Genomic DNA, 26,834 nt, shown 5'->3' on the forward strand with positions numbered 1-26,834 from the left:
TGTAATTGCCTAATGGGCCTTCTAGTTCTAGTGGAAGACTAGTTATAGTTAAGTAGGAAACTACTCAAACTAGGAACTACCGAACTAGTACGGTTCGGGTCGGGTTGGTTTCGGTTTTCACACAAGAAAACCAAAGCCGACCCAATATATCGGTTTATATATTTTCCCAACCCAAAACTGACCGATACTGATGAAAACCCGACCGACTCGGGTTGGTCGGTTTAGTCGGGTCGGGCATTCTTATGAACAGCCCTAGTACCATGGTTTCAATTGATCTTGCCATTCAAGTAAAGCACCAAAATTTCTAAATGACCTAAGCCAAATAAAGTGATGTACAAAATAAGACAATGATCAGGACCATTAAAATAGCCTCCTAAGATAAGTCAATTGATCTCAGCAATCCAAATTATGTACCAAGGTTTCAAGTAATTTAGTCTATCCAAATAATGTATTAAATCAACATATCTAAGCCATTAAAGTGGTCCTGTATGATCAAAGGATTAATCTCAACTATCCAGGTGATACCAAGATTTCAACTAATCCATGCTATCCAAATAATATTGCACTAAATCAATCAAAAGTGTTTTTTTTTTATCAATAAAAACTTTATATGAAAGGATAGAAAAGAGATACAAGTATAGAAAGTCAAGGGGAGATGTACGCTTTGTTAACCCTCTCCACAAAGAAGCATAAAATTAGAAACAAGCCCAAAATTATTGAATCCTTCGCAACCCTTGTTTGGCTAATGCATCAACAAAGGAATTAGACTCCTTTAACCCACTGTATCTCACTTCCATACCCAGGTTAGCCACTTAAATTTCTTTCTTTCATTTACAAAGCCCCACAGCCCATTTTCCTCTTTTTCTAATCAGCCTATTGCTAGCTTAGAGTCACCTTCAATAAACAATTGGTGAATATTCAGATCTTTTGCTCTTTTTGCACCTTCCAAGACAGCCTCTAAGTGAATCTCCTACACCAATTGACTCTGAAAAAATAAGGCAACAACCGGGGTTGCCTTTACTACTACCATCAAAGTTTAATTTGGTAAACCCACAAGCTGGCGTAGACCAACTGGGATTGATTACAGTTTTAAATGGGGCGGAATTAGCCACTTCCAATTATTAAGCAAGGCCCCTGTTGGAAATATCTAGATTTTCATGGATTTCACCCACTGAACCACCCTAGCAGTAATGACTTCAATAATTGCACCTCTACTCTTCTCCTTGTCAAGGAAAATCCTTTCATTCCTTTCTTGCCAAACTGTCTAGTATATAGCAGTTCTAGTACATCTCCGTCGTACTTTTCCCCTCTTCTTTGTCCAACTAGTAGCAAAAGAACCAAATAATCTTTGTACATTGGGCAGAAGAGTCCACTTACAACTACTTAGATAAAAATCAATCACAAATAGAAAGAACAAAGGGGCATGAGACTAATAAGTGATAGCAAGTCTCATCATTATCCTTACAAAGTATGCACCAATTAGGAGACAAGCACCAAGAGTTTTTTCTTTAAAGTCACAAGCTTTAACCTTTCCTAGAAAGGCCTCTCAACAAAAGGCCCCAATTCTTGGTGGAACCAATTTACCCCACTTCCTTAACAAGAAAAGGTAGCCCAAGATTGTCAGAAGATTAAACCAAGGCTTTAAAAAAGGAGGCACAAGAGGGTGATAAAGTCCAAATCCTACTATCCACTTTAGTTGGGTCCAAGAACAGCCCTTGTAATAAGTGGATTAAGGCCAAGACATTGTCCATATCTGAATCTCTGAAACTCTTCCTAAATACCAAATCCCAATCAAACTTGACTCCAAATGAAAAGGAACCAAAAAGGTGGACACAGGCTCATTCTTAGAATTTGAATATAGTATGAGGAAGGAAATTGATGTTTTAAAGGTGAGTCACCTACCCAAACATGTTCCCACATCCGTGAAGGGTTGAGAGATCCATCACATGGACGCCCAAAGATTGCGGAATAAGGGGCGAATTTCAAAAAATTTTCTCTCCCTTCAACTGGGAATCACATTCCCTATTTAGAAAATCATATTTTCAAGGATAAATCTTGAACCTTAAACTGAACCAGATCTGAACCAAAAGGGATGGGAGAGAATAATACCTGATACGGAGAAGCAATATCTCCCAACGAAGGTGTTCACGCCCAAGGAAGGATCCAAAGACTGCTCCCACTGAAGATGGCGCAGTGCAGGATGGAGCAGAATCAGTAGTGTTCTTCCCCAAGAACTCTGTCCTTCGCAAGAAACAGCAGGATGGAACGTGAGCATAGCTTCCTTTTCAATTCTTTCTCAAAGAATTGATGTCAAGATCCAATCTTGACTTCTCCCACAGCTGGAGATCGAACTGGCAAACAGGGCGGCAAGAGCAGGGAAGCGGCAAGAGAGTATTCGCAGGGTGCAGAATTCTCTCTTCTTGATTTCAGCACTAAAGAGGATTTGATGTATTTCTCTTGGTCTCTCTCTCGAGGCTGCCGCCCCCTCCTTCCTTTTGTTAACTTGAAAAGATCAGCTCCTAATCCCATTAGGAAGTGCTTATCCAAATCATATTTGGATCAGCCTTCTCTTCTAATGATAAGGATAAACCCTTATCTTATCTGCAGATTAGATTAGCTTTATCCTAATCTTATTAGAAGGTTTCTAGATCTGAATCACATTCAGATCTGGACTCTCTGAGTGGATAGGATTAAGACCCTATCCTAACTGCTAATCCATCTCAGAATTCGCCCCTTTAATTAACTAAATTAATAGCCTAGTTCGAAATGGGCTTTAGGCCCATTAAGCTTATGTGCTCACTTAACCTTCCTAACTGCTGCCCAGTTGGGCTTCCTTGTATGGCGTGGGACCCAAGCATTGATCTACACATCAGCCACATGGGTTCGGCCCAGCCTTTGTTACAAGGCCTGGTCGAACACACTGTTAAAGACAGTGCACCCCCTGAAACCCATCAAATGGGCTCTATGGGCCCAAAACTTACCCTAAGTGGTCCCTGGGCCAAGCCACCTTGTAACACCCAGGGACTGTGGGAAGATGCAAGATTAGCCCATCAGGTATTATCCTCAATGGTCTTACACTTAACCTCTCAGCCCTTAATGATCATACACTGCCCGACAAGAGAGGACCTCTCCCTCGGCTGCAAGGAACAGTGTTGCACTCTCCACTTATATGGATCCCGGGAATTAAAACCTTTTGCAAACATTTTAGAAACCATAATGTATATACTTTTATATCTCATATAAAATATACTTCACAAAAACAAATTTCAACGGTTGAAATCGACTGCCGGCAGTCTTGGTTTCCAACAGTGAGAGCGCATCCCCGATCATTACCTTTGTCCGACAAAGGGGCTGATCCTGTCACTATGATCACCCACTCAGATGAATTCTCGGATTGTCCCAACATACCCAGGTTTTGACCCCCGCTAAGGATCTCATTGATTGGTACATCAAAGACAGCCCGATCCGACACCTAGTGCAGTATCATAATCGAGTCTAGGGGTCGGGTGTAACTTTCCAGTTTTGCCCATCAATCTCCAAGGTCCAGGGCAATACTAGAAATCTGGTTCAGTTCAAAGATTCAATTAATCCCACACTGTATGTGCCTAGGGTCTCACCCTAATAGCTGAGACAAGCCACCCCAACCGACTTGGTGGCACCACAGTGTCAGCCTTGTCAGGATAGGTCTCCCCAGACCGACCACTGGCTGTGAACATTCAAAACTAACACGAGTCTCAATAAGTGTCCAGTTTAAGGGTAATACACAGAAACATACCAAGGGAACATGAATCAAATATGTACTTTTAATCATTTACAATAAACTCATAAAGTACATCAATTTTGATTGAAGCTAAGGGCATACAAAACTGTCTAACAATCCGAACCCTCAAGTGGCAACCCATGAGTGCTCAAGATCACCTTGGCCCACATTTTGTCCTTGTCTATTGGCACTCTCCATAACCACTTACTCAAGAGAGCCATATTTCTCTTCTGAATAATTCCTAACTCTTACGCTAAGCTTAAGCCACCACAAGTCCTACTCCTACAGACTATCTCCCAGCAAACCCTACGGTCCTTTCTCTCCTCACCTAGTTCCCACAAGAAATCTCTCATCAAATTTTCTAGACTTCCTCGCATCCTTTGGGATTTTGAACATAGATAAAAAGTAAACAAGCAAATTGGCCATAGTTCATTTTATCAAAGTGATTCTGCCACCAAAGATAAACAGTTTTTCTTCCAAGAAGCTAATATCTTGGTGAATCTGTCAACCATAGGGTTCCATAAAAAGTAAACAAGCAAATTGGCCAAAGTTGACTTTATCAAAGTAATTCTGCCACCCAAAGATAAACAATTTTTCTTTTAAGAAGCTAATCTCTTAGTGAATATGTTGACCATAGGGTTCCAAAACCTGTTGTTTCTCAGGTTATCTCCCAAAGAAGGCCCGATAATTCATTGGCCATTGAGAAACCTCACAGCCCAAAATATTTGCACAATTCAGCATCTCCCTCTCAACAATATTAATTCCCACAACACAACTCTTGTTGAAATTGATTTTTAAATTTACCATCAAAGTTTAATTTGGTAAACCCACAAGCTGGCGTAGACCAACTAGGATTGATTACAGTTTTAAATGGGGCGGAATTAGCCACTTCCAATTATTAAGCAAGGCCCCTGTTGGAAATATCCAGATTTTCATGGATTTCACCCACTGAACCACCCTAGCAGTAATGACTTCAATAATTGCACCTCTACTCCTCTCCTTGTCAAGGAAAGTCCTTTGATTCCTTTCTTCCCAAACTGTCTAGTATATAGCAGTTCTAGTACATCTCCGCCGTACTTTTCCCTCTTATTTGTCCAACTAGCAGCAGAAGAACCAAATAATATTTGTACATTGGGCAGAAGAGTCCACCTACAACTACTCAGATAAAAATCAATCACAAATAGAAAGAACAAAGGGGCATGGGATTAATAAGTGATAGCAAGTCTCATCATTATCCTCAAAGTATGCACCAATTAGGAGACAAGCACCAAGAGCTTTTTCTTTAAAGTAAGTCACATGTTTTAACCTTTCCTAGAAAGGCCTTCAACAAAAGGCCCCAATTCTTGGTGGAACCAATTTACCCCACACTTCCTTAACAAGAAAAGGTAGCCCAAGATTGTCAGAAGATTAAACCAAGGCTTTAAAAAAGGAGGCACAAGAGGGTGACAAAGTCCAAATCCTACTATCCACTTTAGTTGTGTCCAAGAACAGCCCTTGTAATAAGTGGATTAAGGCCAAGACATTGTCCATATCTGAATCTCTGAAACTCTTCCTAAATCCCAAATCCCAATCAAACTTGATTCCAAATGAAAATGAACCAAAAAAGTGGACACAGGCTCATTCTTAGAATTTGAATATAGTATGAGGAAGGAAATTGATGTTTTAAAGGTGAGTCACCTACCCAAACATGTTCCCACATCCGAACCCTCAAGTGACAACCCATGAATGCTTAAGATCACCTTGGCCCACATTTTGTCCTTGTCTATTGGCACTCTCCATAACCACTTACTCAAGAGAGCCATATTTCTCTTCTAAATAGTTCCTAACTCTTAAGCCAAGCTTAGACCACCACAAGTCCTACTCCTACAAACTATCTCCCAGCAATTTTTCGGGACTTCCTCACATCCTCTAGGATTTTGAACGTAGATAAAAAGTAAACAAGCAAATTGGCCATAGTTCATTTTATCAAAGTGATTCTGCCACCAAAGATAAATAGTTTTTCTTCCAAGAAGCTAATATCTTAGTGAATCAGTCAACCATAGGGTTCCAAAAAAAGTAAACAAGCAAATTGGCCAAAGTTGACTTTATCAAAGTGATTTTGCCACCCAAAGATAAACAATTTTTCTTCTAAGAGGCTAATATCTTAGTGAATCTGTTGACCATAGGGTTCCAAAACCTGTTGTTTCTCAGGTTATCTCCCAAAGAAGGCCCGGATAATTCATTGGCCATTGAGAAACCTCACAGCCCAAAATATTTGCACAATTCGGCATCTCCCTCTCAACCATATTAATTCCCACAACACAACTCTTGTTGAAATTGATTTTTAAATTTGGCATCCTCTTAAAGAGTTAAACCACTAACTTCAAATTTCTTACCCATCTGAGATCATTTCCCTCGTAAAACAAAACAGTGTCATCAGCAAATTGTATATGGGTGACAAGTAATCTGTTCCTGCCCACTCTCCATCCCCTCACCAAACCTATAGAGTCAGCTCTACAAATTGGCTTCCCAAGCACATCTACAACGAGGATAAAAATGAAGGGGGAAAGGGGGTCTCCTTGTCTAATTCCTCTAAGAGCTAGAAAGTGATTCACTACGGTTCCATTCACCAAGATTGAAAAGTAGCTAGTCTTTAAGCCACTCCGAATCCATTTACACCTTTCTCCAAATCCCAAGTTTCTGATCACCTCCACCAAGGACCAATGTGCCAAGTCATATGCTTTTTCTAGATCAAGCTTATAGAGTAAGCCCTTTTTTCTAGTTCTTTTCAAACCCTCAATGCTTTCACACAGGAAGTCAAAAAATCAGTACCACTAGTGTGGTGTCTTAGAGCAATGGATTAGTTTCACCCATCCAAGTTATGTACCAAATTAAAATAATGGTCTGATTTGTCACAATGATTTCTTTACAAGTCATCAATGGATCTAAGCCATCTAAATAATGTGACAAAGTTTTCACATGGTAGAATATATGATCTCTGTTATTAAGTCAGACATCACCTAATTTTGATTTTTGCTCTTAAAGCATGGGCAATTAGTACCATCAGGGGGTTTGACATCTGAATGAAAGTATTTGGGACTATGTAGCAAAAAATAGCACAGTGGACTAGGTGTCACATCTCTCAATTTTTTATCATTGCATGCAGGAATTTTGTCTTTTCACTAGGCCTCGCCCCATTTTTAGCAATGGGATGTGTTCAAATTGAACTCCTTGATGAATTAATGTTAAAAATTCCCTTTGATACCTTAATCTAGTTCTACCACCTAGATATCTCGTAGGTTTGCTTTATTTTTCCTGGAAGTATAGAATATGCAATCATTTCTCTAAATAACGATGGCTAATGTATGAAGCATTACCTTTGTTAACTAGTTATGACTCATGAGATAATGCACATGCAATAACCACCACCACTTATTGCCAAAACCTCCATGCCCAGCACATTGAGAACCTTTGCACTCTTGAATCCTCCTGCATCAGTTATTGTGAAATTGCAGTTCAGTACATTGTAGTATTGAAATGGCACTGTTTTCTAGGAAAACAGTTCCTTTATCTCTGTTTCACTTCGATCCATGATAATGTTTGCCGCTGTTTGATTGTTCTCAGGTATTTTCCTGAAGGCATTGACATATACTTTGAGAACATAGGAGGTAAGATGCTTGATGCAGTTCTCCTCAACATGAGACTCCATGGCCGCATTGCTGCATGTGGGATGATCTCCCAATATAACCTAGAAAAGCCTGAGGGAGTTCACAATTTGTTTTGTCTTGTCACCAAACGGATCCGCCTAGAAGGATTCATAGTCTTCGACTATTATCACCTCTATCCAAAGTTTTTAGAGTTTATTCTCCCATACATCAGAGAAGGAAAAATTGTCTATGTAGAAGACACAGTTGAAGGTCTTGAGAGCGGGCCAGCAGCTCTGATGGGACTCTTCACTGGGCGCAATGTTGGAAAACAAGTTGTTGTAGTTGCTCGTGAATAATCAGTCACTGCATGAGTCTTCAATCTTCATAATCTTCAAGATTGGTTGGTTTGGTTTTCTTTTACTAGAAGCATGAAAACTTCAATCTACAATGTATTTGTTATATTCCCTCTTTTATATCAACTCCTTTTAGAAGGGAAACAAACACAAACTAATGAATCTTTAGGGTTTTGTGTGAATTTTGACTAATTAAGTGGAATGGTATGAACAACATACAGTTGGCAGAGACGCATCTCTAGCCTACAAGGATGTAGGGCTACGAACAGGGTTCATGATTAAAATTTTGATCTCGTTAAGATGGCTATGGATTAGGAGTAATGATGCGCTGGGCTGGGTCAGACTTAGCACCTATGATAAGGGTTATTAGCCCATGCCAGAGTCCAGCCTGGCCCAGATCCTGGGCTTAAAATATAAGCCAGAGCCGAGGTTTGTAAGGCCGGTTGGCCTATGGCATCTAATAATAAATATTTAATTATTTATTAAAATTTTAAATTAGATAGTGTATAATACATAAAAAAAAAGTATTGCACAAGGCCAAGCTAGGTTATTCTTTGGGCGTATGGCACAAAAAATAAGGCATGGGCCTCATTTAATCCATACACGTAGTATGGCTTGACTGTGTATCGTTTTATAGATGAAAGCAATAAGGCCTTTGCCTATGAGTTCTCATATTTGAGTTGACCCATGACTTGGCATAGGGTGTTGGCTCACGAATATATATATGTTAGAGTTTTTTGTATTTTTATAAAATATTTAATATAAAATAAAATATGTTTGTATATATGTTATTGTAGGCTGAATCAGGCTAGGTTTCCTTGGTCAAGTCAAGAATTATCATCACCCCTACTTATCAAAGAAAAAGTATATTATTTTTATATTTTTTTACTACTTAGGACCCATGCAATGCACGGGTTTTGTTAAAAGAAATTGAAGCTAAATGAACTCATGAAATTAAAAAAATATAGATGAACATGGGTCAAGTTGAGTCACCCAACTCATGGGTGGTTGGCTTAATTGGTATGAGTGTATGACCACCGTCTTGTTCTTGTGGAGATTTGGTGTGTGTGTGTGTGCAAGGATTACAGCAATTTTAGGAAGATTCAACAAGTAAGCTAAATAACTACTTGAAGTAAATTTAAAGAAAATGTAGGTAAACAAGGAATACAAGCATGTGAAAAAGTGAAGTGGCTACATTAAATATATCTAGGCCCTGTTTGAGAGCATTTAAAAAAATTATTTCTTCTTCTAAGACATAAGACCACACATAGTGGTTTTTAAGTATTTATGGGTGTTTGATAAAAAAGTATACTTTATTTTTTTTAATAAGTATTTCTTTGAAAAAGTGACTTTAAATTATTTTTTTAATTATTTCTTCAAACCCTGATAAAAATATATAATGCCTAAAATACCCCCGCACCCAAAAATGACTGTTCATCATCTTCTTCCCTGACTTGTCCCCACTGTCCAATATAATGCTTCACAGCTTCAACTTCGTCATCTTCCTTCCGCCCCTCCCTTCCTTGTCAGTCAATCTGGCTTTGGATTCATATTTACCTGTTTACTTCGTATGAATTGCAGAGCCCCTTTTGGATTCGGGTCTCTAAGTTTCAACGGTTTAAATGATCTTGCAATTTGCTTCTACGAGATGGGTTGTCTCGCGTCTTATTTGGGTTTTGCCTTCTGTTTATCCTTGTAGGATTGATAGAATTGGGGTTAGGAGTGGAGGTGGAAATGTAAAGAATCCCTGGTTAATTGGGTGTTGTGGGAAAAAATTATTTCTTGGAATTGTCTCCAGTAAGGTTTCTCGAAGAAGATGGATTTGTAGAGCATGTATGCTTCCTTTGACCGATGGTCGAAATCCGAATCTGAGTATTGAGTTTTGCAATTCAGTAAGGTGGGGCGCAAAAGTCTTGGTTGCTAAGCGATTTACAGATGAATTGGACCATGGAGAACTTGCTCTAGAGCATATTCAAATGGTGTCGAGTTTTACTAGCTTCCAGGAAGATCCTATGGTCGATAAACTCTGGACTCAACTAGGAGTAATCCACCCCATTCCCTCTCCTCCAATCAACAAGAATGTGGTGGGTCCTCTTGTCTTCTTTTTCTTTGTTGGAGTTCGGCGGCTAAATCTCAGAAGAGGGGGTGGAGAAAAATGGATGAGAACTCCAATGGCGATCCCTGAAGTTATTCTTGAGCTTCAAGAGGAAGAACTCAGGGAAATCGAACGGTATCTGACCGTTGGTAAATCTCTTTCTCTCTCTATTCAGTCAATCTCACCATTTGATTTTTGTTCTGTACCAAAAATATGTTTTCTGTGCAAATCTCCCTCTTGCATCCTTTGGGCTCTGTCGACTTCAGAGGGTATGTAGAACTATTCACACATTGGTACCTGGTGATCTCTCTCTCTCTCTCTCTCTGTGTTTCAGTAGCTATTTTTAGTTTGGCTTAGGGTTTCTCTTCCTTTGACATGTGGTTTTTTAGTTCGGTAATTTTTCAACCCACATTGGCTTAGGGTTTCTCTTACTAAATGCAGCAGAGTCATGTGGTTACCTGCTTGTTCATACCAATGGTGGACTCAACCAGATGCGGGCTGGGGTTAGTATGATTCTCTCTGTCTTCTATTAAAAGGTTCTTTGTTTGGTAGAATTTGTTAAAAGGTTCTGTTCTAATCAAGATTCCCATGAACCTAATATTGCTTATAACCCATTTCTCATTCAAGGGTATTTGTTAGGAAAGGTTGAATGGAAAAGAAATAACTTAGCATGTCATAGTTGCATGAGTTTATCTAAAAAAGTCCATGCATTTCCTATGCACTATGCCTTTAGAAGCATGAAATGGCTGATGTAATGTTTCAACGAATAGATGAGGACTAATGAAGAAGTCTGATACTGTTACTTGATACCACTCTTGATTGTTATCTAATGAAGTTTTTCTCTCATTTGGGCAAGACTCACGCTTGTGTCCTTTTTGATGTGCTACATTCCTATGTCTCATCATGTCTAAACTGAATTAGAGTCTAAAGATGAGAACCATGATGTTAGTTGTTGAGGTACAATTATATATCATTGGACTCATTAATGAGAAATTGGAATCTTTGTTATTGATGTTTTGATTACTTGGAATATTTTGGGCTAAATTGTAAGGCTGGTTTTTGGGGATTGGAACTCTAGATGTATTTGTTTACTCCTATGGGTGTGGGTAAATTATACCCACAAAATTGTAAGCTTAAGTTTCATATAATACTTAATAACTTACCTTTGCTGATAAATTATTTATGTATCATTGAATAACTCCATTATATGATTCTTCTTTTGCTCTAGTTGAATTTATGCTAGTGAATCCATCTACCATGTTGATTTTGCATTTGGTTTCTATCAAAGATTTTTTTTTTTTTTTTGTTAATTGTAATTGCTTTCAAAGATTAAATCTCTTGTGATTAGTTAAATAATATTTAATTTGTTTGGTAATCTGCCAATATTTTAATTCAATCATATGATATTCTGCAATATCTTTAGGTTTGGAGAGAACATTTTAAAGCCAGCTCCTAGTAAGAGGTGTTGCAATTGTTGAAATGAGGTCTATCACAAGAAAATTGGCCCAAGAATGTTTCAACAGATGGCTGAGCAGGTACACCCATGCTTCTGTAGTAGCCTTTCTTTTAATTCTTTATATGTTGCTATGGCACTATTGCTTTTGGTATATAAACAAATTTTCACCAATTTCAAGTAAAGAGACCATAACTTTACTGCTTACGAACTTGTACATAATAGTAAAAATATAGAATTGGTATCAAAGTTCAAAATAGTAAATATATTTAATGGATCCCAAGTAAAAGGGGTAAGAACACAGTTTTGAGTCTTGAGAGTAGTGGCCCCTTTGTTGTATAATCCCTTGTTGTACATGGGTGCTGATTTGGAAATTTCGGATTTTGGATTGGATTTAGATTTTGAAAATTCAATAATCAGATTTGAAAGTTCAATAATGGGAAGAGAAAAACAAAGAAAACTATACAAACACTAAGAAAACAAACAAGCAAACAAATAACTAACAGAACCATGACATCCATGCATCATTTTACTTCCTTGAATAACCCTCCTATCTTCCTGCCTCACTCCCAATTCCCAAACAAATAACCCTCCTATCTTCATTGTCTTTGATATAAGGTGGGGGTAACTGGCAACATCATTTTATTTATCACAAACAAATAAGATAAAAGTCAAATCTGAGCCCCTCATTGAAATCCTGCCACCCTCCCATTAGCTATTTGCATAATCCTTCCATGTTGTTCTTTACCCTACCCATTTTAACTTTTTTTAAGGTAAAGTATAGTAAAACATATTGATATCAAAAGCATGGACCTCTATTATTATTATTTTTTTAAGACAAAGTACAGTCCTCTGTAAATTGAGAAAAATTGTATATGACATCCAATTAGGGACCCCTAAAAAAATCCACCCTCAAAACAGAAGAAGAAAAGTACCACTTCTAAATACACTATGGAGATATATCTACCTTAATATATAGATGACCTATAGCTGTGACTATGGCTAGTAATTTTATGACCCCATAAACAATAAGTTCCAAACCTACCAGATTAAATGACTTATGTCTTTTTACATTGAAACTAGGGCTTCAAATGATAATCCATTTACCTGAAATCAATTTCTATATAGCAATATCTTGCACTTAATGCTTTGGAATTGATTGATGTTAAATTCAGCTTGTGATGATTATTATTTGAAGTAAAGCTCCAAAGAAGGGGTTATTTGGCACCGATCAGACTTCTTGAGCCTTTAAGCATATATAATGAAAGCAATATTCTAAACATAGATAGCATTCCTCTGCTATATTGGACTAGTTATGCTCTAAGGGCCTACATTGCTCTTTGAACAACCCATTGTTCCTCTCCTCCCAAATTGTCCATAGAATTGCTACTTTGATAACTCTCCAAATTATTTTTCCCCTTCTTTTGGGTAGGGCCACCACCCTTAAACTAAATAGACTAGATGCATTCTGAAACCCATTAAGAATGTATAACATTGAATGGCATTTTCATAGTTTTATCTTTATCTCAAACCCATTAAGAAGGTGGGACAAAGTGTTGAAATCTGAAAGTTCAAAGTAGGTCTTTGTCCCAATTGAATTCAAGGATCATCAGTTCATTAGAAATTCAAGAATGAGAGTTGCCAATGTTAAGAGTAAATTTGATTTTGTAACAGATATTGATGATCTATAGGGTGAATGGAATGAAAAGATGCTCACTCATTGTCCCAAAACTCAGTTTTAGGACTGAGTTTTTGTATCTTTACAAAATGCGATGTGATTGAAATGAAGAAAATAAAACTCAGTTGATAAAATGATATACCTGGGCCAAAGAGGCAAGGAAGTCAATACTTGACCTGTCCAATGGCACATTGTAGGATTGATGATGTGGGCCAAGAAAATCAGTACTTTTCTCAGTCTATAATACCCTCTAAACCAAATTGACTTGTAACCTAACCCCTAGATAGACCTAGCAATTCATTCATTAACCACTGACAGATGATTTGTGTCACGGGTGTAGTTGTACAAGACTTGTAGACAAGTTTCATGTGTCTCTTGTTATGAAGATTGAGGCCCACCAACAAATGAATCTGCCCAAGAATTGCTTATGCCAGAATGATCAACACTCTGCAGGGTTCCATGTCTACTTCTACCTTTTTCTCTCTCCTCATCTCTTGCCTTTCTATCCCTATCAAAGTTTTGTGTTTTTTTTTTTAATTTTATTTAAATTCATCCCATAGCCAATTTAGTTTCAAATCTAATCACTCCCTTCTGGAATATGGGTATCTTTTTAACACAGCACAGTCTATGCATTGTATGGATATCTTTCCTAGTTAGTTAAGTAATAGATGCAGAACCAACCCTATCATTAATGGGGCCTATTTAACCTGATAAGAGCTAGTTTTAACTGATGACAACAAACCTGTTAGTGAGGGATATATGTTCAAATTGAGAAGAACCAAAACTTTATGAATCTATAGATTCATGTGTTGCTGTTGTATCTGATTGAACCCTTTGCCAAGCGCTCACTGTTCACTACCTTTAATACTGTGATACCATTGCAACGCATAGTGGAATTCATGCTCTTTATTTTCTGTGGAAACAAAATATACAATATTTTTGTATTCTATGTCCTTCCCTCTTTGGTATAGGCCATTCAAGATTGTTTGAGTGAAGGTTTAACAACTAAAGCTCGGATTAAGAGCCTAAATTTTCTAGAATTCTACCACTTAATTCATTTCCATAGGCTGTAAAAAACTTTCAAATTGGATAGGTTGGCCACCCATTTAGGGATAAAACCATTCAATCTATTTCCAGAAATTTGGAGATCATGTAAACCTTTCAGATTCTAAAGGTCATCGGGTATTCCTCCAATAAGAAAGTTATTGGAGAGGTTTAGTGACCAAAGGTTTCTGATGCTTCCTAACTTAGGGGGAATCAAGCTTCCAAACTTATTCCACTATAAGTCAAGAAACTCAAGCTAGGATAGATTCTCAAAGCTCTGAGGGATTGGTCCATTAAAGTTATTGTAATAAAGGTCAAGCCACATTAAAGCTTTCAACACAGAGGCTAAACTTATGTTACCTTGGAGCTCAATGTGAGAAAGATTAAGCATTTCCAGTAAAGACCTGTTCGAGCTATAGTTATAGTGTACGCCTGCCCAAGTGCAGTAATCCAATTCATTAGTAGCCCATCTAGGTACTGAGAGCTCTTCCTTAAGTGCCAACATTGTTGATCGATCATCCTTTTGTGCATCCACCAACTTGGTTCTATACAGAAACCCAAGCAGGAAAAGAGAAAACCATGGAGAAAATGCGGGTTCCCCTCCTTGTAAACAATCAAAATGATCATATATTTCAGTTAATACCAAAAAATTATTGAAAATGCTAAAATTTTAATATATATATAGAGAGAGAGAGAGAGTAAAAAATGTAAAAAAAGCAAAGAACACATTAGTCATTAGTTATTGAAGGATAATTACAAATAACACATTGGTCATTGATGCGATTATCTATTTCCATATAAAATAGAACAATTGGTGGTACAAACTTTGCATCTGAACCACCTTCCTCCTGCCTTCTTATTTTACTCCTCACAAACAAACAAAACAAAGTCAAACTGAAGCAAAAGTAAACCAGAATTTACACAACCCATTTGGACCCCATTCACTTGGTTAAGTGTAGTACCTGTTTCAACTAGAAGTTGTTTTCTTCCAAAATATTGGTGTTCCCTTCACTTGATAACTAAGACTTGGTCTTTCTTGTATGAATTATTTTGAGCAAAAACCTTATGCTTCTTATATTATATGAGCTTTTTTCAAGCCTTGACTAGGAGAAATTCACTTAAGTGTCATGTGGTACACATATTCTATATATTTTTTCAACATTCTTTCCTGCATTTCCCAACTGTACTTTAGTTGAATACCTACTAGGAAGATCCAACATTTAATGTATGCCATATTAATGGAAGCTAGTGGCTTAAATTTTTTCATCTTGTGCTGATGCAAATTCCATCAAGAGTTATTTTGATCGATTAAGAATTTCTCTTGAGGTCTTTTTGTTTCTTTTCTTTTTCCAAGTGTTAATACTTAATACACAAGTGTATTGGGTTTGTATGGGTGATCGGGATTCTATTCAGTACATGTGCAAGGAGGCACCAAAAGCAGTCATAGAGCTTGAATATTATGGATTACCATTTTCGAACTGAAGATTGGGAAATATCTCAGCATGCATTTGGTAGTCAAAGCCTAGACTTTAGAAAAGGTATCAAAATGCAAATTTAGTACAGAATTTTCAATTACATTGCAAATCCCTTCTCTTCTCTTCTCCCTTCTTTCTTCTTCTCTTCTCTTCTCTTTCTCGTATTTCTGGCCGGCCATACTGTCAAGTCATCCCTCTAAAGTTAATCAAAACCAAACACCTTTATCTGTGACATTGCAATGACAAGCACTCTTCTGCTGAGAGCATCAACCACTTTGTTTTGTTGTTGGCCTTATGCTTCAAGGAAGAAGTGAACTCCCAGATGTAGTTGATCCACTTAGCGTATCTCACATTGAGGTGTCTTTGTGAGTTTAGGTGCTTGAGGGACTTATGATCAGAGTAGATGATGAACTCTATAGAAATGAGATAGTGGCACCAATGCTTTAGTGCTTTAACAATGGTGAAGAACTCAATATTGTAAGTACTGTAGTTAAGCTAGGGTCCTATTTGCTTCTCACTGAAGTAGGTAACAAGTCGCTTGAGCTGCATAAGACTGCTTCAAACCCAACCTTGGACACATCGTACTCAAGCTTGAATAGAATATTAAAATTAAGGAGTGTGAGGACAGGGGCACTGGCTAGTTTATCCTTGGATCTCGCAAAATGCTCTGCTTGTGTTGCCTTGGTCCTTCAAAACTTCTTCTTGATCTTTATGTAGTCAGTTTGTGGTAGGGACCATAATGGTGCTGAAGTCATGGATGAATTGCTTGTAGGAGGGGAGTCCATGGAAACTCAGTCTTGTGTAAGTTCTTTGGTGTAGGCCACTCATGGATTGTTGCAACTAAGGCTTCAGTCAAATCGAGCTCTAATTGAATAGTTTGGGCTTGAGTTTGATTAGGCTAATTTGAGTTTGATTCTAATTGAGCTCGAATCAAGTTTGAACCTTAGGGTAAGCTTGATTAGTTATTCGAGCTCGAGTTCGAACCTCAAGGTAAGCAAGCTTGGCTCGATTAACACATACATACATACATAAGTACGTATATATTTTTAGAATAGAAAAATATATTATATAACATATTAGGAAAAATATTTTTATGTAAAATATGTTTTTATATTATATATATAATATAAGAATATACTATACACATTCAACTCTACACATTCACCAAGAGTCGTCTTTCTTTGGAATGAGCAAGGTGGGGACTGCATAGAGATTTAGGCTAGGCTAGATGTGTTCCTTCTCAAGCAACTCATTGACTTGTTGCTGCAGCCCAAAATGTTCCTAAGGGCTGAGTTTATAATGGGGTTGGTTGGGCATGGGCGCTTGGGACGAGGTCAACCTGGTGTTGGATGTCTCACAAATGGGGAAAATTGTTTGGTAACTCTTCTGGAAAGAGGTGTGTGTGTACTCACTGATGAGAGATTGAAGACTCATGAGGATCACAGGGGCTAGTGATTTGAATGGTGCTTCTGAGGTGGACCTAGGCACACAAGTGAGGTGCATTTTAAGGTATGTGCCTTGCCTAGCTTCTAGGCACAACACTTTCAAAAGCCGGATGCCTCCAAACCCCATTGACCAAACCCATCAAGACAAGCCCAAACAAGCTTTGAAAACCCACCCCATATTTGCTAATGTTGCTCATTCATCGATCTTAATAGAAGTGATTTTTAAAAGATGATTGAAGTTATAAAATCTTTTTTTTGTACAAATGAAAAATTTAAGACCCTGATATAGACTTGTTTAGGCTTGCCTCAAGGGGCTTGCTACAAAGGTGGTTGCATAATGCTTAACATCTGTTAGTGGAAATTTTTTTTTAGTATAACTTCTCACATAACATAATTCACCCAATTAGACTAATAACTGGGTCTTTTTTTGTTATTTGAGTAAGCCCCATTCAGGAAATCATGTAGATATTTCCTTAATTACATCTCTGCTAGGGGCAGAGAAAACCTTTGATTCTGATTAGTACAAATGAATAGACTAAACTAAGTATCATTTTTCTACAGAGTTTTCCTTTGAAAATTCTGGTATATATTCCCTCTTTGTTTGAGAGAAAACCAGCAAATAAATAAACAAACTTTTTATACATAACAAGTAAATAGGTATTATAAATAGTCATATTTCATCAATAAGGCTGCAAATGGCCTTTAAATTGTGGTTATGTGCATTTATCATGGTGTGAGGAACCATAATCAACCAAATTTCATGAACAAGGTTGTAGATGGTTTTTCCCCTCACACATAGGTTAATAGGTTATGAGAAACCATAGTGATAGGCCCTCGACTACCCATTTGGGCCCATCACAGGTGACCCAGGCCCAAGACATGCAGCAGCCAGAGCCAGGCCAAGCACGAGAGAAGCACTCGATCTCCCATGTGCAACCTCCATTGAGGTTTGTTTACGTGAGGAGGCCACATCCCTCCATTTAGTTAGCCGTCTCAGTCAAGCCATGTGCAGGAGAGGTTGAAGAGAGAGTATAAGTATTGTATTACCTCACTGATTCTGGGCATGAAAAATGAAACCCTACTGATCTCCTCCATCTCTCCTCTCTTCTTCCTTTCTCTTCTATTTCTCCTCTACTCTACTCTGTTTTCAGGAGGGTGATCTCCCTCAAACCAGCTCAGGTTTTCAGAATATTGAAGTGATCTTATCAATTGGTATCAGAGCTTTAGCATTGATGACTAATACGAGATCCACTGCAGTAGATGATTGTGTTGATCGAATTGAAGTAGAAGTCCATCGAACCACATCAGAACTGAAGGACATCAAGGAGACCTTGTTGGCACTGGTGGGGTAGTTTGAGCGACTATCCACACCCATGGCGAGGAACGGAAGGGAATTGATGCAGTCTTAATGCAGAATGGGCAACCATTGGCTTTCTTCAGCCGAGCTCTATCAGCCCAGGCCCAATCCAAGTCCACAAATGAGAAAGAGTTGATGGAGATTACCTTAGCAGTACACAAATGGAGGGCATACCTTCTGGGAAGGAGATTTACGGTGTGAGCCGATCACTGAAGCATTAAACACTTATTGGAGCAGAGAATTCTCAGCCCAGAACAGCAAAAATGGGCCTACAAACTTCTGGGTTACAATTTTCATATTGAATATAAACCTAGACCTTCAAATGCAGTTGCAGATGCACTATCTAGGGTAGAAGATTTCCAGTTGATGGGCCTGTCTAAGCCCAATTATCCTTTGTATGTCCTCATCCAGCAGGAGGCACAATCAGATCCAGAACTCAGCCGGATCCAATCCCAATGGAGCAAGGATCCCACTTTAGTGCCAGGGTATTCCGTAACTGGTACTACACTCTTCTATAAAGGTCGTGTGGTAGTAGCCAGCAAATTAGAGTATCAGGAGTTGCTCAAGCTATTTCATGACTCGGCTATAGGTGGGCATTCTGGGTTTCTCAGAACCTACAAGAGGATAGCGAGCCATTACTATTGGAGGGGAATGAGACGCATGGTTCAGAGTAATGTGGCATGTTGTGACGTATGCCAGCAGCACAAGTATAGCATCCAGTCTCCTGCAGGTCTACTTCAGCCCTTACCCATTCCAAAATGAGTATGAGAAGACATTACCATGGATTTTATTACCGGGTTGCTTAAATCAGCAGGGAAGTCAGTGATCCTGGTGATTGTGAACCGCCTGAGCAAATATGCTCATTTCTTGGCTCTACCACAGCCGTGCACAGCTTCCACAGTGGCTCAAGCTTATGTCCAGGAGGTAGCCAAATTGCACGGCACTCCGAACTCTATCTTGACCCACAGAGACCCCCTCTTTATGAGCAAATTCTGGGATTCTTATTATTCTTCTGAAGGGGTACATATGCTTCACACCACCAGCTACCACTCCCAGACAGATGGGCAGTCCGAGGTGGTCAATCATTGCCTTGAAACTTACTTGCGTTGCTTCATCGAGGAGAAGCCCAAACAGTGGGCTTATTGGCTGCCATGGGCCGAATATTGGTATTACATCACATACCAAGCTTCAGCAGAGACCAGTCCATTTAAAATAGTTTATGGGAGAGATCCTCCAGCTGTGCTTCCTTACGAGAAGGGGACTTCTACAGTGGTTGAGGTAGAAGACCAGTTATTGAACAGAGATGAGATTTTGAGATCCCTCAATCTGCATTTGCAGAGAGCCCATCAGCGCATGAAGTTATCCTATGACCGCAGTCACCGGGAGCTTGAATTTGCAGTGGGGGATTGGGTCTACTTAAGACTCCAGCCTTACTGACAAGCTTCGGTAGCCTGACGGTTTGGCAGAAGCTAGCTCCTAAGTATTTCGGCCCATTCATGGTTATTGAATGAGTAGGGCAGGTAGTTTACAAACTGGAGCTTCCTATTTCCTTGAAGTTACACCCAGTTTTTCCTGTCAACATGCTGAAACCATGTCTAAGTCCTACCACTAAGGTCAGCCCAGCCCTCCTATAGTTCACGGAAGACGGGGACATATTGATTGAGCCTCAACAAATCAGAAATATAAGGTGGGTCAAAATGGGCAAGAAATCACACAAACAAGCCCTGGTCGTGTGGAAGTACTTGCCACCAGAAGATGCCACATGGGAGGACTATGACAAACTGCAAGACCTATATCCTCACATCAACCTTGAGGACAAGGTGTTTCTTGAAGAGGGTGGGACTGATAGGCCCTCGACTACCCATTCGGGCCCATCACAGGTGACCCAGGCCTAAGACATGTAGCAGCCAGAGCCAGGCCAAGCACGAGAGAAGCACTCGATCTCCCATGTGCAACCTCCACTGAGGTTTGTTTACGTGAGGAGGCCACGTCCCTCCAGTTAGTTAGCCGTCTCAATCAAGCCATGTACAGGAGAGACTGAAGAGAGAGTGTAAGTATTGTATTACCTCACCTATTCTAGGCATGAAAAATGAAACCCTACTGATCTCCATCTCTCCTCCTCTCTTCCTTTCTCTTCTTCTTCTCCTCTACTCTGTTTTCAGGAGGGTGAGCTCCCTCGAACCATCTTAGGTTTTCAGAATGCCAAAGTGATCTTATCACATAATCGGCCAAGTTTCATGAACAAGGCTGTAGATGGTTGTCTCCCTCAGATATGATTAAAACGTGACAGGGAGAAGAAGAGAAAAAAAAGGAAATAATAACAAAGAAGGAAAGTGTGTGAAAGGAGTATAAGTAAAGACATAAGTCTAATAGAGGAAGTTGTAGGAGTATCGTAATGAAGAGGTGGAGAAGGAATATTGCAATCCCTAACTTCTTCTTTCTCCTCTTCTCCCTTTTCTTCTTTCTCCTTTGGTTTTTCTCTTGTTGCTGTAAATTCTATCAACTGAATAGAATTAGCCAACAAAAAGGCATTAGCCCCTTCTCCTTGTAGGAGAGGGGTTTATATAGAGGAGGGAGGTGGTTAAGTAACTCCCCACTCCTCTTTTCTTAGAGTGCCAAGTGACACCCCACTTAAAATGGGTTAAGGAGGGAAAAGAAAACTCTTCCTTCCTAAGGTGACAAGTGTCCCCCCACTTAAAGTGGGTTAAGGAGGGAGAAGAAAACTCTCTCCCCTAGGATGACATGTGTCCGCCCACTTAAAGTGGTTAGAGGAGGGAAAATAACTCTCTCCCCTAGGGTGACATGTGCTCCCCCACTTCAAGTGGTTAAATGTGGGAAAATAAATCCTTCTTCCTAGGGTGACATGTGCCCCCCCACTTAAGGTGGTTAGAGGATGGAAAATAACTCTCTCCCTTCTGGGGTGCTAGAAAACTACTACAAATGACCAGGTCTTTTCCAAGTCGTCATCCATAAACTCAACATTCTCTACTTCAAATGGAGGGTCATCATGCTGAGGATTTTCATTATCATACATAACCCGCTTCAACTTGTAGTTTTTGGCAGTATGTTCGACCTCGTTGCACTTGAAGCATCAGACACCCTTGCGAGTCTGATCTCATTGGTGGTCTGAGTGACGATGTTGCTCCTTGAGTTGGTGGGGCCAGGGCTACAGGTTTGCTGTTTTGCAAGGTCAAGGGTGTAGTGGGCTTAAGAGGTCATTTGGCCCACAACTTCTTTATTCTCTGTGCAACTTGTTTAGCATCAAAGATGGAGTAGATGTGTGAGGCCACTAAAAGCTGCTGCCTTAGAGTAAGCTCGAGTCCTTCAATGTATTTGGCAACAGTGGTTTCCTTGGGTTCTTGGAGACTCATCCGGGTCAAGAGTAACTAGAACAAAAAGGTGTACTCGTTAACTGACTTTTTTCCTTGTCACAGGGACTGTAGTTGGATGAATAGGTTTTAGTGGTAATTAGGGGGAAGAAACTCTCTTTCATCTTAAACTGCATGGCTTCCTAGGTCCTAACCTTGGGCTTACCCTATTGGTGTCGGTTCTACCCCAGGCTGTCCCACCAAGCAAGGGCCTGTCCCCGTAGCTTAAGGGGTACGAGGGGAACTTTCTTATCCTCAAGAACTATCTTATAATCAGAAAACTTCTTGTCATTGCGTAACTAGCCAATGAAGTCCTTAGGATGTACCATACTTGCAAACTCAGCGATTTCACACTTGATTCCACCATCCTAGTGTTGAACCAGGGGTGTTTCAATGGCTGCATGACGTCAAGATGACAATGCTCTCATTTCGGTAACTCACAAGTGAACAATGTCAAAGCTTCGTCATACTTATCCACATGGGATCTACGAGGTGAGCTGGATAGGGAAGGAAGTAGGGATAGGTGAGCATTTCGGGAATCCTCCTATCATAGAGGACAACCAACGGTACTGTGGCCTCCACACCTAGATGCCATTAGCTCTGATACTAGATGGTGTGGCCAGTAGTCCCTAAATGAAGTCTCTCAGAGGACAACCAACGGTAGTGCAAACACTACAACAGTCAAATACTGAAGCAATGGGACAACGCTTTCCTCTAGGTTTTGCAACTCAACGAGGATAGTGACCTTAGTCTCCACACACGTAGGAGGTGTGTTAGACAGTTTTGTATGCCCTTAGCTTCAATCAAAATTGATGTACTTTATGAGTTTATTGTAAATGAATAAAAGTACATATTTGATTCATGTTCCCTTGGTATGTTTCTGTGTAATACCCTTAAACTGGACACTTATTGAGACTCGTGTTAGTTTAGAATGTTCACAGCCAGTGGGTCGGTCTGGGGAGACCTATGTTGACAAGGCTGACACTGTGGTGCCACCAAGTCGGTTGGGGTGGCTTGTCTCAGCTACCAGGGTGAGACCCTAGGCACATACAGTGTGGGATTAATTGAATCTTTGAACTGGACCAGATTTCCAGTATTGCCCTGGACCTTGGAGATTGATGGGCAAAACTGGAAAGTTACACCCGACCCCTAGACTCGATAATGATGCTGCACTAGGTGTCGGATCGGGCTGTCTTTGATGTACCAATCAGTGAGATCCTTAGCGGGGGTCAAAACCTGGGTATGTTGGGACAATCCGAGAATTCATCTGAGTGGGTGATCATAGTGACAGGATCAGCCCCTTTGTCGGACAAAGGTAATGATCGGGGATGCACTCTCACTGTTGGAAACCAAGACTACCGGCAGCCGATTTCAACCGTTGAGATTTGTTTTGCAAAGTATATTTTATATGAGATATAAAAGTATATATATTATGGTTTCTAAAATGTTTGCAAAAGGGTTTTAATTCCCGGGATCCATATAAGTGGAGAGTGCAACACTGTTCCTTGCAGCCGAGGGAGAGGTTCTCTCTTGTCGGGCAGTGTATGATCATTATGGGCTGAGAGGTTAAGTGTAAGACCATTGAGGATAATACCTGATGGGCTAATCTTGCATCTACCCACAGTCCCTGTGTGTTACAAGGTGGCTTGGCCCAGGGACCACTTAGGGTAAGTGTTGGGCCCATAGAGCCCATTCGATGGGTTTCAAGGGGTGCACTGTCTTAACAGTGTATTCGACCAGGCCTTGTAACAAAGGCTGGGCCAAACCCATGTGGCTGATGTGTAGATCAATGCTTGGGTCCCACGCCATACAAGGAAGCCCAACTGGGCAGCAGTTAGGAAGGTTAAGTGAGCACATAAGCTTAATGGGCCTAAAGCCCATTTCGAACTGGGCTATTAATTTAGTTAATTAAAGGGGCGAATTCTGAGATGGATTAGCAGTTAGGATAGGGTCTTCATCCTATCCACTCAGAGAGTCCAGATCTGAATGTGATTCAGATCTAGAAACCTTCTAATAAGGTTAGGATAAAGCTAATCTAATCTGCAGATAAGATAAGGGTTTATCCTTATCACTGGAAGAGAAGGCTGATCCAAATATGATTTGGATAAGCACCTCCTAATGGGACTAGGAGCTGATCTTTTCAAGTTAACAAAAGGAAGGAGGGGGGCGGCAGCCTTGAGAGAACAAGAAATACATCAGATCCTCTTTAGTGCTGAAATCAAGAAGAGAGAATTCTGCACCCTGCGAATACTCTCTTGCCGCCTCCCTGATCTTGCCGCCCTGTTTCCCAGTTCGATCTCCAGCTGTGGGAGAAGTCAAGATTGGATCTTGACATCAATTCTTTGAGAAAGGATTGAAAAGGAAGCTGTGCTCACGTTCCATCCTACTGTTTCTTGAGAAGGACAGAGTTCTTGGGGAAGAACACTGCTGATTCTGCTCCATCCTGCACTGCGCCATCTTCAGTGGGAGCAATCTTTGGATCCTTCCTTGGGCGTGAACACCTTTGTTGGGAGATATTGCTTCTCCGTATCAGGTATCATTCTCTCCCATTCCTTTTGGTTCAGATCTGGTTCAGTTTAAGGTTCAAGATTTATCCTTGAAAATGTGATTTTCTAAATAGGGAATGTGATTCCCAGTTGAAGGGAGAGAAAAAAATTTTGAAGTTCGCCCCTTATTCCGCATTCTTTGGGCGTCCATGTGATGGATCTCTCAACCCTTCAAGGTGCTAAGGGTATGATCTTTGTGGCTCTATAACAAGTCAACAAGAGAGTAAGGAAAGAGATGATACAAACTTAGCAAAAAGCTTGTCGTGAAACAGGCATGGTGGCTTGTTAGGAAGGCGATACAGCTTCTCCAGTGAGGCGATCTCACAAAGTGGGAAGGTTGTTGTTGAGTTGGGCCTAGTTGTTTTTTATTCTTATTTTAAGCTATTTAGTTAGGAAGTTGTTGGGCTTTAGGCCCGTTAGTTTATGTTTTTAAGTTGTGACTGTTCAGCTACATTAGTAGCCGCCCTACTAAGGGTATCCTCGTAATATCTCATCCTTTGAGTTAAGTATAAATATAATGAGGGGTTGGCGGCTAGGGTTAATTCAAGAATCCTGGTTGACTCCCTACTCTTTTCTCTCTCTTTTTTCTTCTCTACTACTGAAATCTTTATCTTCCTCCCCTTTTCCTTTCACAAGAAATTCAACTACATCTACAATCAGTGATTTCTACTGTTATGAAACAGGCACCACTTGAAGTCTTGCGTATGTGATCTCACAACATCATAGGGTGGGTTCTTGGCCTCACTGGGTTGAGTCTCGCCCCTTGCAATCTTATGGGGCTCACACTTGTTTTCCTGGGTCTCATGAAATGCGACCTCACTTCCATCCTGGCATAGCTTGACTTTTGACCTAGGAGTCTGTAATCTCACTGGCTGCATTATCATCCAAGCAATGTACCAATTGCCTTAAAAATCTGAGCCAAATAAAGTGATGTGCCAAATAACACCAGTTGTTCAAACAATATATGGAATAAACCCAAAATATCTAGGCTATCAAAGAGGTACCCTAAGAGCAAAGAATTAATCTAAACCATCCAAGCCCAAGGTTTCAATTGATTTTGGCCATTCAAGTAAAGAACCAAAATTTCTAAATGACCTAAGCCAAATAAAGTGATCTACAAAATATTTTGATTTTTTACTTTGAAAGAATAAAAATGATATATGGGCAATTAGTAATTTCTCATTTATCATTTACACCATTGGGGTTTGACATTATATAAAAGTAGGGGGACTGTGCAGCAAAAAATAGTACAGTGGGCTAAGTATCACATCCCTCGAACTACAGGGTGTATTTGCCCCATCTTTTTAGCTATAGAGATGTGTTCAAAATAAACTTCTTATTAATGTTGATAATACCTTTGATACTTTAATATAGTTCAACCACCCAGGTATGTTGTAGGCTTGCGTTTTTCTGGAAGTATAGAATATGCAATCATCTCTAAACAATGATAGTTAATGGTATGAAACATTCCCTTTGTTCCCCAAGTAAAACTAGTTATTAGGTAATGCACATGCAATAACCACCGCCACTTATTGCCAATATCTCCAGGCCCAGCACATTGAGAACCTTTACACTCTTGAATGTTTGCTGCTGTTGTGAAATTGGTCGGTAGACTGAGTACATTGTATTGTCTTGTCTTGATTCTTGAAATGCCAATGTTGTCTAGCATCACAGTTCCTTTATCCCTGTTTTACTTTGATGTTTGATCCATGATAGTGTTGGTTGCTGTTTGATCGTTCTCAGGTATTTTCCTCGAGGCATTGACATATACTTTGAGAACGTAGGAGGTAAGATGCTTGATGCAGTTCTCCTCAACATGAGATTCCATGGCCGCATTGCTGCATGTGGGATGATCTCCCAATATAACTTAGAAAAGCCTGAGGGTGTTCACAATTTGTTTTGTCTTATCACCAAACGGATCCGCCTGGAAGGATTCCTTGTTTCCGAATATTATCACCTCTATCCAAAGTTTTTAGAGTTTATTCTCCCATACATCAGAGAAGGGAAAATTGTCTATGTAGAAGACACAGTTGAAGGTCTTGAGAGCGGGCCAGCAGCTCTGATGGGACTCTTCACTGGGCGCAATGTTGGAAAACAAGTTGTTGTAGTTGCTCGTGAATAATCAGTCACTGCATGAGTCTTCAATCTTCATGGTTGGTTGATTTGATTATCTTTCACTACAGGAAGCGTAAAAATTTCAATCTATAATATGTTAATACTCCATCTTAATTTTATAGTAAGTGAAGACTATTTTCAACTCCTTTTAGAAGGGAAACAAACGGAAACTAATGAATCTTCAGTGTTGTGTGAACTTTGTGACTAATTAAAATGATATGAGCATCATTCCAGTTGCCAGAGATGCATCTCTAGCCTACATGATTTAAGTTGGCTATGGATCCCCTTTAATCCATTTATGGTTATACTTGAATCCGAAGCAAAGCTATCTTATGGATGAAAAACAAAATATTTTTATTAATATTTGATGGTTAGTTGATACTAGTAAAAAAGTTAATTGCCTATAGTGAAAAACAAAATATGCTCAATGGTCCGAATGGTCAATTGCTGACCAAGTAAAAAAGTTAATTTTTGCTGACCAAGTCAATGCTTTTGGCCAAAAACGGGTTAAGTATGAAG

General features: G+C 39.6%; 2 protein-coding genes across 5 annotated transcripts in view; both read left to right on the forward strand.

Moving 5' to 3' along the window:
• The window catches only part of LOC148873431 (2-alkenal reductase (NADP(+)-dependent)-like), a 51,173-nt gene extending 43,252 nt beyond the window's left edge, over nt 1–7,921 (forward strand). The window contains exon 5 of the mRNA XM_088964051.1: nt 7,364–7,921. Coding sequence (XP_088820177.1) covers nt 7,364–7,742 — 379 coding nt within the window. The 3' untranslated portion in view covers nt 7,743–7,921. The remainder of the gene's footprint in view (nt 1–7,363) is intronic.
• A 1,240-nt stretch (nt 7,922–9,161) lies between these two features.
• LOC148873432 (uncharacterized) lies at nt 9,162–26,557 on the forward strand. 4 transcript variants are annotated; one of them, XM_088964054.1, is made up of 4 exons: nt 9,162–9,983; nt 10,276–10,337; nt 11,258–11,369; nt 25,944–26,557. In XM_088964054.1, the coding sequence occupies exons 1-3, from the start codon at nt 9,362–9,364 to the stop codon at nt 11,288–11,290; spliced, it is 717 nt and encodes a 238-aa protein (XP_088820180.1). In that variant the 5' UTR covers nt 9,162–9,361; the 3' UTR covers nt 11,291–11,369; nt 25,944–26,557. The 4 variants fall into 4 exon arrangements, 3 of the variants coding, with proteins under 3 accessions (XP_088820180.1, XP_088820178.1, XP_088820179.1); XM_088964052.1 differs by having other exon boundaries at nt 9,214–10,103; XM_088964053.1 differs by lacking the exon at nt 25,944–26,557 and adding an exon at nt 18,187–18,320 and having other exon boundaries at nt 9,214–10,103.
• Nucleotides 26,558–26,834: the final 277 nt, after the last annotated feature.

This window comes from Nelumbo lutea, chromosome 1 (genome assembly GCF_056320005.1).
Source record: "Nelumbo lutea isolate HS-2025 chromosome 1, American lotus-T2T, whole genome shotgun sequence".
Taxonomy (NCBI): Eukaryota; Viridiplantae; Streptophyta; class Magnoliopsida; order Proteales; family Nelumbonaceae; genus Nelumbo; species Nelumbo lutea.